Source organism: Gymnodraco acuticeps, unplaced genomic scaffold (assembly GCF_902827175.1).
Source record: "Gymnodraco acuticeps unplaced genomic scaffold, fGymAcu1.1, whole genome shotgun sequence".
NCBI classification, from domain to species: Eukaryota; Metazoa; Chordata; class Actinopteri; order Perciformes; family Bathydraconidae; genus Gymnodraco; species Gymnodraco acuticeps.
The window spans coordinates 331,504-345,499 of NW_022991375.1; the positions used below are offsets into that span (position 1 = coordinate 331,504).

A 13,996-nucleotide genomic window follows, 5' to 3' on the forward strand; every position below is an offset into this window, starting at 1 on the left:
TTGGATACAAAATAATATATGATGTTCATATACGTTCTTGTATAAATAAAGGGGGAAAACCCCAAAACTTTACAAAGATAAAAGTTACAAACAACAACAATAGGATTTATTAAAGTAACACAAATCAGTCATCTTCTGCGAAGTCAACGAATTGGCATTGGCAACCAACGAATAAGTGCATTACTGCCACCTACTGGACTGGAGTCTGGATCAGTAGATTTTGTTAACAGTTTTTTTTTTAGAGAAATCCTCGATGTGAAAATGGTCTAATATTTGTTGAAGCTTTTGACAATGGGATATTTATTTGAGGATAAACACATGTAAAAAGTGTACATTTACAGGGACAACGAACATTTCAGACCCCATTATATCCTATACAACTTTGTGCAATATATGTGCAAGTGCAATTTATCCTCCTGCAATTTGACGTTTATTTTTGTATTTATTATCTTTATTTACAATTGGCAAACAGTACCAACTAGCTTTTTAATTCAATATGGTCACTTTTCTTAAAAAACAAATATACTGCTACTTTTTTTACCATGGTGTACATATCTGCTATTTCGTTTTTTACTTATTGTGTTAATAATAACGTGTGCATACTTAGACATTTGTATCTGCTGTTGTAATCGTGTACATTTCCCTGTTACGGGTGAAATAAAGGATTTCTGATTCTGATTTCAACACTAACAATAACACATCTTTAAAAAAAAGAAAAAGAAGAACATTAAGAATGTTTACCAACATTAAGAAAATGTTATCTTTTTATAAACCGGAAAGCAAATGCATTTATACCTTCAAAAATGTTGTATTCTTTAATTGTATTAAGGGAAGTGTTAGAAGATAAGTGGTTTTGTTAGATCTTGACAGGGACAACTTGGAACTAACACTTTGTAGACGGTCCCTGCATATAGAAGTTGTGCATCTCGCTGTGTATCGGATTGTTTTGATAGAAATAAGGATGATGCTCCTTTACTACCTTATTATGGTGGTTAAGAAGACACAACGTGTGTGTCTTGGGAACGTTTTGTTTGACGTATTGATCAATGTCTTTCTAACTTAGCCGAAATGTTTCCAGAAGATGTTTCGATCGATGACAGATAATAGCTCATAAAATGTCCTAAAGTCGAAACACTGTAGCCTACATATCTTAAAGTCTGGCTAACGTTGGCCCTGCAGTAAAATAAATACACTATTAATATGCCAAAGACAGGTTATTATGGAAGACATTGTGATTGGTTGTTCTCGTCACCACTACTTTTAACCATGGATTTAACCATGGATGTATAATACGATATTATTATATATAATAAGAACTGGATACAGCCTCGGAGGCGGGGTCTCGTTCTTTCCTATGAGAGCTGCTCCTTGGCGCATGAGGACAAAATGGCCTTCACAGCTTTAACACAACTCCGAAATTATGTCTGGAAGAGGCAAGGGAGGAAATTCACTTGAAATACTTTGATCTGTAAAGATGAGTGGAAGAGGCAAAGGAGGAAACTTTCTTCTTAACGTCGAAGAATAATCTGATAGAAAATGTAAACATTATTCCTATAGTTGACCATTTGAGGATTCGTTCTGAACAACCCGATCCAACAGACTCGAAAATAAGTGGAAGAGGCAAGGAAGGAGCTAAAAAACGGTGATAAAAATGCGTGCCATCTTTTGCTTCAAAATTTGAATTTCACAGGCTCAGGAGAACCCCCAAGTCGTGAATATGTTGGAGAATCACTATTGTTTGATACCAAATAGAAAGTAATTTGAACTCTGCTTATTGCTAGAAGCTGACGTTTCCTTTATGTTCTTTCGACTAAAACCTCAGATCCGAAGTGGAAAGACTGGACTTTCGAATCTTTAATTCAAATAGATATTTCAAAAATCATTGTTAAATTCTGGACTGGCCGAATTCCAGACCACGATGTTGAAACCTATTTGAAGAGATATGGAGATATAATCAGTAAATACAAACCCATAGATAGATACATTTGAGATATGGTATGGGGTGAGAAAATATAAAATAAAGATGAACAGAAACAGTGATGGTGAGATCCAAAATCTCCCAAACTCTATATAATGTCTCTCGGCCCCTACGATGGGAGAGTAATTTATCCAGGGCAATCCGTCACCTGCTTCATCTGCAACTCAGCTAACCATCAGGTCAGAAAATGCACCACAGTGAAATGTTGGAGATGCAATGAACTGGACCACAAGGCTAAAGATTGCAATTCAGATAGTCTCTGCAATCTGTGTGGAAAGATCGGGCACACCTTCTTCAACTGACCATCTTCTTATGTAAACAAGGCAAAAACCCAGCAGCAGCCTGGTCCTCGTCCTGCAGCCAAGCAGCAGCCTGGTCCTCGTCCTGCAGCCCAGCAGCAGCCTGGTCCTGGTCCTCGTCCTGCAGCCCAGCAGCAGCCTGGTCCTGGTCCTCGTCCTGCAGCCCAGCAGAAGCCTGGTCCTGGTCCTGCAGCCCAACAGCAGCCTGGTCCTGCATGGTCCTCGCCCTGCCACCCAGCAAGGGGTTCAAGGTTCTTTATTTAGTCAAACATACACAGTGTAGTTATTTATGATGAAAATCTTGTGTCACAGGCTTCTCTAACAGTGCAACACAAAACACAGATAAACAGAAAAATATAGTACAAGTAAATAGTAATACAAAAAAGAAAAATAGTTTAAAGAACTGAAATAGTGCAATAAGAGTCTATATGCAAGTTATTGAAATATGATATATTAGATAAATAGATAAATATTTTTTAAGTAGCAGCCTGGTCCTGGACTCCCTCCAGCCACCCAGCAGCAGCTTGGTCCCCCTCCAGCCACCCAGCAGCAGCTTGGTCCTCCTCCAGCCACCTAGCAGCAGCCTGGTCTTCGTCCTGCAGCTCAGCAGCAGCCTGGTCCTCGTCCTTCAGCTCAGCAGCAGCCTGGTCCTCGTCCTTCAGCCCAGCAGCAGCCTGGTCCTCGTCCTGCAGCCCAGCAGCAGCCTGGTCCTGGTCCTGTTCCTGATCCTGCAGCCCAGCAGCAGCCTGGTCCTGTTCCTGATCCTGCAGCCCAGCAGCAGCCTGGTCCTGATCCTCGTCCTTCAGCCCCAAATAAAAATATATAACTATTATTAGTAGAAGGGACATAATCCCAGGAAGGCAGCTCATGGATTGTTTTTATAAAAATGAAAAATATCGACTGATCAATATGTATACTGCCCCTGAGGCACAAAATAAGCTAAAATGATTCAGAAGACTAAGAGAACTTTTAACAGTAGGTTATAACATTATATTAGATGGGGATTTTAACACAGTAACAGAAGAAGTGTAGTACAGCTGTTTTTAAACTGAGGCCGGAAGGAAAACTGTTAAAAGAAATCTGCGACGATGCAAACCTAATCGATGTCTGTCGATCACAATTCCCGGATTTCACGAGATAAAACAAGCAAAACCCGTATTGACAGGATTTATGTATCTAACCATTTCTCAGTAACTAACTATAAAACAATCTTCAATAACTTTTCGGATCATCTTTTAGTCCAAACATCATTATCCTCCGGAGCCCCTTAGCCTCTAGTGGCTCACACACAGTGCCTAAAAGATACTTGTGTTTTAACAGAACTAAAGCTGGAAATACAAAATACAACATTTTTAATTGTCCTTATGTCATAGAAAGTGCTCATTGTTATATATTTAAAAATAGTTGTTTGTTTGAATCTTCCTCTCAGAACTCAGATTTCATGTATTTATTTTAACAATGTATCCGTACACAGATGTCTCCAAAACATTCTCCGCAGCGACAATGGAGTTTGCGAATAAAGTGAGTACCACATGTTGATGGGAAAAGAAGTATGTAGTGATGTTACGTATTGTGCCGAGGCTTCGGAGCGTGTGTCAAGTAATCCCCGAAGCTTTTTGTGAAGCATGTATCGAGGCTTGTATCGTTTTGGGCCAGTGACGTCACCGATGACAAACAAAGCCTCGCTGCCTGTCAATACCATGTGACTGCTTCAGAAAGCGATTCAGATCGGTTGAACCACAACGCTCATATTACCCATGGATGTATAATAAGAACCATATTACCCTTCCTGTACCCGGGTCCGGTGACACGATGGAATTAAGAGAGCTCAGACCCTCACGTATAGGTCGGAACATGTCATAAGTAGGCCTATAAATAAAAGCATACATAAAAGTAGGAAGAAAAACATCAATAAATAAATAAATAAATAAATACAGGAATAACTATTATACAGTGTTTTCAGACATAATCAGTGTGTGTGCTGTGGCTTAGCTGGAAAGCAGTTGACTCACAACCGCAGGGTCACTGGTTCAACGACATACGTCTTTTTTTTTGTTTATAAAAGTTACAGCTAAATGAGATAATGTAATAAATGTATTATTTGATATGGTTTAGCCTTTCTCAGGCTACAACATGGTTAAGTTTACGAATATTATTAAGGATCTTTTTTATTTTCGAGAGCAAAACGTTACAGATTACCCGTCATGCCTGGCTGTCAGAGCAGAAATACCTGTATGTGCGCTCATAGAGCATGCACAGTGGAGTTGCCTTTACAACTTTAAGGACCTTATGAATCTAATAAGGGCTATACAAATGTTCATACTGGGTAGTTTATTCAGTTTAAAAAAAGATTATCCGCTGATTTACAGACGTCTCTTTCCCTATGTTCCCACCCCAGCCAGAGCTTTAAAGTCGGCTGACCTGTTGCTGATAGTGCCCAAGCTCAAAAGAGGGGACCGAGCCTTCGCAGCAGCTGGCCCCATGGCTCTGGAACAGTCTGCCCCTCCAGGTCGGCCCAGACACTATGGGTTTTTTAAATCCTCACTAAAAACACACTTTTTCTCTCTGGCCTTCTAGTCAGAGCGGAGTTGGACACCTGCCTATTCCCTGTGTTTTTGTTTTTTATATTTCTGTTGTAAATTATTGTCTTTTATTGTGATTGTAGTGTTTTGATTTGATTTGAATGAATGGGAAAAAGTCTTTCTGGACCCAGTGACGTCACAGACTGATACGGACATTGTAGTACCGCCGTTTGGCCACTACGAATACTTTCCTCAGAGTGTGGCGCACTTCCTTGGGGCTTGCTGCAGCTGGGTGTTATTGAAAATATCAGGCCATTTTGTCCTCATGCGACGCTGTATCCAGTTGTTATTATACATCCATGGTTCATCCAGGAACAGGGAGTGGTTAAAGTCGCTATAAATGTGAATGCTAGTGATGGGCAAATTAAGCTTTGAATGAAGCATCGAACCACTTGGACAATTGTGTCGGAAATAGGTTCATTTCTCGAAGCTTCAGTTACAGCGACCTCTCCTGGCGAAGTGCAAGGCTGCAGTGGGTTTAACGTATCTTTGCCTTGAAAAATATTCGATACACACACACACACACACACACACACACACACGCCCTGAATATCATGTTCTATTTGCAATTAAAGATTGATAATTGTGTGTATTGGGTTATTGAAAAGAGAGTGCTGGAAAATGTGACATTGGTTGGGTGTGCTTGTGTAATTATGGCAGGGGGTGATTATGTGGGATGGGGAACACTCAAAGATCTTTATTGAGGTCATTATTATTTTGTATTTTTCTAAAGGCATTTTTTTTTGGCCAGGGAGGGCTTTTTATCAGTTATAGTATTAAAGTTGAAAAGCGGGAAATGATTAAAAGTTCATCCATACCAGGATTTGAACCAGTTGCGCGGATGACATCCCCGCATGCGGGCCGCCGGCTCTATCCACTACTAGGATATCTATTCTTCAAACTGTCCGACTTTTTTTTTAATACTCATAATTTGTTCACAACTTCTCCACATTTTGAAGTGTTTCCCGAGCTAGAACGACCGATCTTTCTTCCTGGCTTGCTCTATTATGATCCAATACAAAATGCAATACCAACAACAACGCAAACTACTACAACAACCCACACATTGCGCATTGTTTAAAGCGGTTATAAAGTGTTGAAGCGCTCAAATTCGAAACTGTTTCAACCTGTCACCTGTCAGAATCGAGACGAGGCAGTGCATTGAATCACCTGATTGGACGGCGAACCAGTGAGTTGATCCATTCAGGAAATGAAGCAGTTGCTGCTTCGGACGTCATATGTCACGTGATTTGAAGCAAGCTTCGAAGCACAGCTGCTTCTATGAAATAGGAAGTCCAGGGTTTCAAGCACGCATCGAAGCTTCAGTGTCAAACTGCCATCACTAGTGAATGCAACTTCAATCTACTTTTTGGGTAACTATTATTTTCGTTTGTATGACTTATCCCACACTTTCGGTTTACTTACTTCAGTTCGAGGTGTATTTGTAAAACAATTGTGTAGGCTAACATTGACGTAGAATATGTACATCAAGAGTTACTGTGTTATTTTTGCGTTTTACTCATATAGGTTTAGGCTGCTTAACATTATATTCAGATAGAACCTTGCCAATTGTGTTCATAGGTTTAGGAGGATTACTCGAAGAGAAAAGGGTGTTTAAAAGGAAATGCGAAGGCAAAATGTGTTCCTGCTTGTTTCAGGGGTATAGCGTAGCCAGGGTAGGGACAAATACATACCGAGTATTTCTCGTACAAATCCACACGATTCGACTTGGGGGGTGGCGGGGGACCCGAAGTTATCTGCGGCCGCGAGCTGTTATGTGCCATCATGACGCGCATGGTGTTGTCTTTGTATAATGAAGCACGAGCTGTATGCTCGAGTCCTCCTGTCTGTCGGCTCTGCTGCTCCGGGATGAGGGTCTAACTTCAGCAGCTACATTACCTACGGTGCGTTTGTTAACAGTAACTGTGCGGAGTCACTGTGGCACAGACTGGACCGCTGGTGAACAGCTGTTATAACAGTTCAGGTGTTCAGAGCAGAGCTCCCTGTCGCAGCGGCAGAGCGTGATGTGCACTGAAAAGTTTTTCTGTCGCAATATTATTTAAGGAATCGTTGAGCTATCTAACTAGCATACATTGTCACTATCTGCTAACGTTAGCTTTTTGAGTTAAAGTAGAAGTACACATATCTTGTACTTGAGTTAAAGTAGAAGTATCAGAGTGTAGGAATACTTTGTTCAGGCCCGGCTCCAGGATGAAATGACTGAAGGGGCTGTTAACAAATCCGAGGGGGCGATTTTTTTTCTCACAACAGCATAAGTAAAGCTTTTTTCCTTCTCACTGCTCTACAATCTCTTTGCTTCTTTATTTGTATTCCGGATTTACCCCTCTCATTCCGTTCTTTTTCTCTGATCTTTAACGATAGTACATTATTAGATGGCTGCACTTTTTTAACAGACTAACATTGATTTCCTCAATGTATAAATTCACAGGCTCTGTAATTATACCATAACCTTTTCTCCTCTATCCCTTAACTCGTCTTCCTATACATATTTACTTACTTACTATCTACTTTATATTAGGATTAAAGAAAAATTAATCTGGTTGATTTATTATTTCCAGGATTGAATGTTCAAACCAAGGCCTAAAACCTGGCATTTCATAACAAAGTGACTAATATATAAACCAAATGTAATATTGGATAAAATACTACACCAAATGGACATACACAGAATAAACATAAAGTCCCCTGGTTTGTCTCTAGAGTCTAACTGCCATGAGAAAAATCCAATCAATGTTCCAAAATCCGTCACTAGATGTCGCTCATTGTACCAATACGGACGGTTTATATAATACATAACATATTATTATTATTATTATTATAGTAAAAGGGCTCGCTTTGGCAAAAACCTGATCCATACAGACATTGCAGCCCTAAATAATAAGTAACCATCATGTGTGGTGCTATCTGTAGATGTCTGTCTTATTTTTTGTCGATTTCATATTGTTTTCACAGAGCTGTGCAAATGAATTTCCCCCTGGGGACAATAAATCGAATCCAAACCAATTTAATATTCAATCCCGTACTTGGCGATTGAGAACATAATTCGTAATTCACCTCGTTTAAAGCACTTTTGTTGTAATACTATGGATTTAGTTGACACAACTAGCCGAGTTTCTTTTGTCCAATATTTTGCGGGAAGGTACATTGAATTAGAAGGAGAAGAAGTAGAGGTAGAGGAAGGAGAAGGAGTAGAGGTAGGCTGCTTCTCAGGTCGATTAAATTGAATCCTTGCTTCCCTCACTTGCGTCGTTTCTCTGTGTTTAGTCCCTCCCACCAGGGAAGCATGGAGAGACGCAAGGAAACCACGAGAAGCAGGGAAATTAGCTTTAAGAGCAATGGGACATCCTTTCTTCCGGAGCGTCACGTGAAGCGACATCCATATTCAATGGATGAATGATGCTCAAAGTGAGGGGGCAAATAAGACAACTGAGGGGGCCCCTTTTGCCCCCTCGTGGCGCCGGGCCCGACTCTGTTACAAGTAAAAGTCCTGCAATCAAAATGTTACTCAAGTAAAAGTATTATCATCAAAATATAGTTAAAGTAGCAAAAGTAAGGTAGTCATTGTGCACCACTGGCTATAAAGATAGAAAGACTAAGCCTTGCACAGAGGCATGACAATACATTTTCAAAATGCTCAACAGTGCTCCCAAAATTATAAACTGAATGCTACACAATTAAAATAAATGCTTTAATATATTTATATTAGATGTGACTCTATGGCGTTTCTGGTATTATTATTACCACTGCTGCTTTAGTTGTTCTGACTGCTAAAATCCTCTGTTATCCCACATTTTAAAGCCGATATTCCGTGGGGTCGGGGGGCTTGCATCCTTGTCACCTTTTTCATACCTTATGAGTTTGCATCCCTGGACTTAATACAATTATTATTTTAACAACGTTTCTGTACACAGATTTACCGTACTCCAAAACCTTCTCCCCAGCGACAATGGCAGTTTCTCTTGTGAGTACCACATGTTGATGGAAAAAGAACTATGCATTTATTAATTAGTTAGATGTTGTTAAATGAAACCGACTATTACAATTGTAAATTTGAACATTTATATTGCAACATTAAATGCAATATTAGATAAGCTATACCTTATTGGCTCAGCCAACATTTTGTAACGCTATTTACCCTTTATAATAAATACAAGTTTAAATATAACTATTATTATATTGTTTATTATTGTTTTTTTATTAACATTTTTATTGATTAGATTCGATGCTCTCTGTTGATATAGTGTTTCCGAAAAGACACAAATTCTGTAATAGTGTTATAATGAGTAAAGGTTTTGATTTAGATTCATTTTACCACCGTTAACAATGCATTTAATTTTTTTGTTTTCCTTTAACAGCAAGCTATTGTGGAGCTCAGTCTGGAGAGCAAGTAAGAATTTTTCTTTTCTGTTAAGGTGACTTATACACCTTTTCATTACGAGACCCTCAAGTGTCTTTGAGAGTTTGGAGTGAAGAATGTGGTTCAAAGAAGATTTGCAATTTTGCTGTGCACATATACAGTAAGACCTGTACCACAAAACTAACTGCGTCATGAACACCTTCAAGAGGAGAGACAAGATCAGGGCCGTCCCTCCCTACAGGCCGATCATGCAGACTGCGTGGGGCCTCACCTTGCGGAGGGGGCCTCATGTTGCGGAGGGTGCCTCAACTGAGCCGAAAATGTGGCGCACCTATGCGCTTATGCAGCGCAATTAGTGTGGCGCGGCACGGTTTTGCCGCTGCGAAACTATAGATTCTGAGGGCTCCACTGAGGCTCCCCCCGACGACGCTCGCGAATCAGAGGGTCTCATCATATAACTTTGCGTGGGGCCTCATGTTGGCCAGGGACGGCCCTGGATAAGATGCACTGGATTGAACACTGACGAGAGACAAGAAGAAGCAGGATAAAGATGGGAACTGTGGATAACAGGAAGAGCAACAGGATCAACATTAGCTGAGTCATTTGGAGGATAAAAAGCTGTGTTATAAATACAGAAATTTAAAATGTAACTTCATTACTGGATTTTTTAACATATTTGTTAATTAAGTAAGAACAACTTGCTTGTTTACTCTTCAATAGATGTCATTAATTGTACATTGTCAATAGTATGGCATGTTCAATCTTATTTATTTTTTAGGAATCACAGCATCTCATAATTTCTGCTTGTGTGGTTTTGGTAGCAGCCACATTCAGGCGTATCATGGATTATAAAAGTAGTAAAACTAGAAAGACTGCAGGTAGTTGATTCACACCATGCTGACTAAGTGGCTTGTCATCTAATTTTGATATCAATCTGAGAAATCAAGTGGCCAAAATGAGTTTCCTCTTTAGGGTGGATGGCTCATCCTTTTAGATCACGTAGTATATCTGCGGTTCCTTCGTATCAAGTCGAAACAAGAATATTGTGACGGCGTCTAAAAGAGTTTTGAGTAAAGAATGTCGTTCAAAGAAAGTCAATTTCCAGATGTTGCCAATCACCTGGACCACAAAACCTCCCCTGTGTCATGAATACCTGGAAAGATGGAAGACTACACAGAGCAGGTAACAAAAGGACTGATTTTATATTTTCTAGTCTTTGCGACCACTCAAATCGCGGTTTAAACACATGTCAGCACTCGCCCATTCAAACAGTCACCATTACCCTTGACACAAGGAGCCATTTGGGGTTCAGTATCTTGCCTATAGGTAAAAATTCAACATGTTGACCAGAGGGGGCGGAGATTAAACCACCAACCCTTCGATTGATAAAAGACCACTGAGCCACAGACGTCCCTACATCTTCTGAACAGGGAGGAACAAAGGCGTAGCAAACATTGGCAACAAAAAAAGTGTGTCTCCGGGAGAATGAATCGGAGATGTGTGGAGGGATATATGAGCCATGACTTTAACCAACTCAAAGTCCTGGTGAAAAAAAAGATGGACAAGGTCTCAAGATGGCTGATGGTTCGTGTACATCGGTACTGAAAAACTGAATTCAGGACACACAGGCATTGAGCCTCATGGCTGTTGAACACGTACCGAAGCTGTAGCTGAATCAAGAGTCTCCTGGGATCACAATCATGGAAAGAAATGTGGAAGAAATGGACTGGAGCTCACTGATTAACTTGCAGCCACTAATTGGGAAACATTTTTGTCTTCTCTTCCATTCAGGTCATTAGATCTGCTGTTCGGGAAAAAAGGGAGAAAAGGTGAGATAAGATAGAACTAAAGAGAAATGGTTGTGTAGTTTACATTAGACTACACTCTTTTTGCCTCACATTTAATAAAAACTGTGATGTAACTTTTGTTCGGCATGTGTTGCAGGTCCAGATTACCTGAAAGGGGTTTTAGATTGTGTGTCCAAAGAGAAAAAGAACGAGATATTTGACTTAAAAAAACCAGGTGGCGCCACATTGAAGATAGGACCCATGGAAGACACAATTTACAGAAAGGAGCCTAAGGTAGTGAATGGATGGGGGAAATTCTATCTTCCCGAGATAGTAAGAATGCAGGTTGTAGGTGTAGTGGAGGGGACCTCCTGCCCATGGGACCAGCTCGTTCTAATGATCTGTGAGGACGAAAAGCTGTTTGCCTACGATGGAGAGGAGCTACATTTGGTGGCTTCAAGCCCAAAGCAGCTAGATGAAGAGGGAATAAGCTATCCAGGATCCAAGACATACTACGAAGGGGAGGCCTTCAAAGACATGGTGAGAAGTTATGGTAAAATTGCTGGGAACAAAAAGCTTTGTGTTTGCTGAACCTGATAGTTTATCACCTGCGGGCACCGACGAATATTTATTTATATAGTCTTTTGTGTGTAGACCAAAGTTGACTGGGAAGAAGTGCGGAAAGGACCTACGGGGATGAGGCTGGAACGAGTACATCATAAACTGGTGACAAAAAAAAAGGCCACATTTATGGAATATCTCAAAGTCACAGCCGCAATAAAGGGTGAGTATATTTTTCTCTGCTTCAGGGCAAAGATGAAGGTCATGCGTTTAGTGTCACTAGGGGTGGGTATCGTTAGGATTTTATCGATACCGATACTGCTTATCGATACCGGTATTTTTCGATACTCTTATCGATACTTTTATCAATAATTTGGTGCTCAAAATTATAGACATGATTACAAGATGTGAAGATTAAACAAGTCATTTTATTGTAATTTATTATTTAATGTAACTTTTTCAATATCATACCAAGCAGGTATGAGTGTGTTTGACAGTGTGTCTCTAGTGAAAGGGGGGCGGTAATTGGGGGCAGTTCATAAATCCATGTAAACATGACCATTATTTAGTTAAAACGAGACGCTGCATGCGCACCTCCTAAACCGGAAGCTCCGGTCGGCTAACCATTATAATCCGTTTATTATTTATAATTGTAATGATGGATTATCCGTAATCATTTTAAAGTTACACAGAGACATTGGATTAACCGTTTTTATGCCCTTGAACACAACTTTTGATCACAAAACAGCAAAGGTAAGACATAATTATCATCATGGCTACGTAAAGTGAAGTTGTTTTCTTGCTCTTTCCTGGCTGCTAGTTCAGTGAGTTTTGGTCGTACAGTGATGAAACTTATACCAATGGAATCTGTGGAATCTCAGCTTTCATGTGATATGTTGTTTGTGCAGATACAATGACGTAGAAATGATTGCTTTTGCCAGTTATATGCTAAAGTTGCCGTTAGCCCTGTTTTGCTAAGTGTTGATTTAGACTCTTGGTGTTGGACTTCTGTTCCGTGTAGGTAAAATGGTTAATATCGTCTGTTAGCTGAGTTTCTTCCCGTTAAGTGGGTATGCATCATTAATAGGTTGTTAAATGTTAAAAAGCCTGGAGACGCTGTTTCTAGCAAGATGTTGCGTCTGCCCCTATGGTCTGCCCCCGGGATTCTCACAATAATAAGAGCGCTGTTAGGAGAGATGACGAGTGGCATTCACAGTGGCCAATCAGAGCGGTAATCAAACCGGATATGTCACACAGGATGAGGGTTCCCAACCAACTAGAATTGTTTAAACTAAGGAAGTAGTGTAATTCATATACCGATAGCAGCACAGTTTGTCCAGCGACTTAATAACTGTATACCAATACCGTCCAATCAGGTACTGGTACTGACTTAGTACCGGTTCTCGATACCCATCCCTAAGTGTCACGATCATGTTCTTCTGTATTAAGTTATCTCATTTGCTTCTCTCTCTCTCTCTCACTTCCTCTTTCTTTCTCACAGCCGGTCCCTCCCAGAAGCCAGTGACAAGTCCCCAGGCCCTTGTCAGTCGGTGACGTCACTTGTGCCCAAAAATACTAATTTACATATTTTGGATGTGCTCCTACATTGTCTGCTTGTAGTTGTTGGGGAAATATTTTCCTGTGCCTATAACTTTGACCCAGTTTATCAGTTTGTACTGCCCTCGCTGAGCACAGGCCTGCAACCTTGGGCTGCTTTGCTCTCAGTGTTTTGTCTCCCTATTCCTGCCTGTTGGCATAAGCTGATGGAGGTGTTATAGTGCTCCTCCTGTTTTATCTTGTTATGCACAATGTTGATTATTCTCTCAGAACCAGCTAAATAAATGGGTTTGGGGTAGAGATCTTCAGAATTGGTTTGGCAACCGCTGTGTCACCTCGTGGCACACGGCATGTCTTGTGAAATCTCTGGCCGAATCTCCAAATAAACCATCAGTGTTTTCCATCAAAGTTCCTGCTCTCCCTGTGTCTCTCTGAGTCCTGTCTCCATTGCTTCAGAAGTTTCCATCACAGTAGTTAATTAATAAAAAGTACAGGAGCTTGGGAAACATGCATTTCTAATGGCCTGAGATCTGCATAATACAATTGTTATGTTGTGAAAGAGAACATCTTGATTTCCCCCCCCCCCCCCCCACAAATCATTAAGTCTTAAAACCTGTTAAGCCCCAAGCCTGTTTTCCAGGTCTCAGGCTCGAAAATGACATTCCCAGAACAAATGACCATAACTACACTTCTAAAAGGGGAACATTAATAATATTTTTTCTCAAAGCAATGATAAACCTGTGAGTTTGATGTAGAAGAGTCAGAATCAATATAGATATTTTTATTTTAAAGTAAATTCAGATTGAACATAGTAAAACAATTTAAATTATTGGGTCTTTGGGGCCTAAAGGCAC

General features: G+C 40.3%; 2 protein-coding genes across 2 annotated transcripts; one reads left to right on the forward strand and one right to left on the reverse strand.

Moving 5' to 3' along the window:
* Window positions 1–156: 156 nt before the first annotated feature.
* On the reverse strand, window positions 157–6,823 carry LOC117562874 (putative uncharacterized transmembrane protein DDB_G0290641). Its single transcript, XM_034240819.1, has 2 exons — window positions 6,554–6,823; window positions 157–3,077 (listed from the first exon to the last, which is right to left on the reverse strand). The coding sequence occupies exons 1-2, from the start codon at window positions 6,653–6,655 to the stop codon at window positions 2,754–2,756; spliced, it is 426 nt and encodes a 141-aa protein (XP_034096710.1). The 5' UTR covers window positions 6,656–6,823; the 3' UTR covers window positions 157–2,753.
* Window positions 6,101–13,550, forward strand: LOC117562873. Its single transcript, XM_034240818.1, has 7 exons — window positions 6,101–6,232; window positions 8,792–8,841; window positions 9,236–9,267; window positions 11,029–11,066; window positions 11,182–11,564; window positions 11,679–11,808; window positions 13,087–13,550. The coding sequence occupies exons 2-7, from the start codon at window positions 8,827–8,829 to the stop codon at window positions 13,137–13,139; spliced, it is 651 nt and encodes a 216-aa protein (XP_034096709.1). The 5' UTR covers window positions 6,101–6,232; window positions 8,792–8,826; the 3' UTR covers window positions 13,140–13,550.
* Window positions 13,551–13,996: the final 446 nt, after the last annotated feature.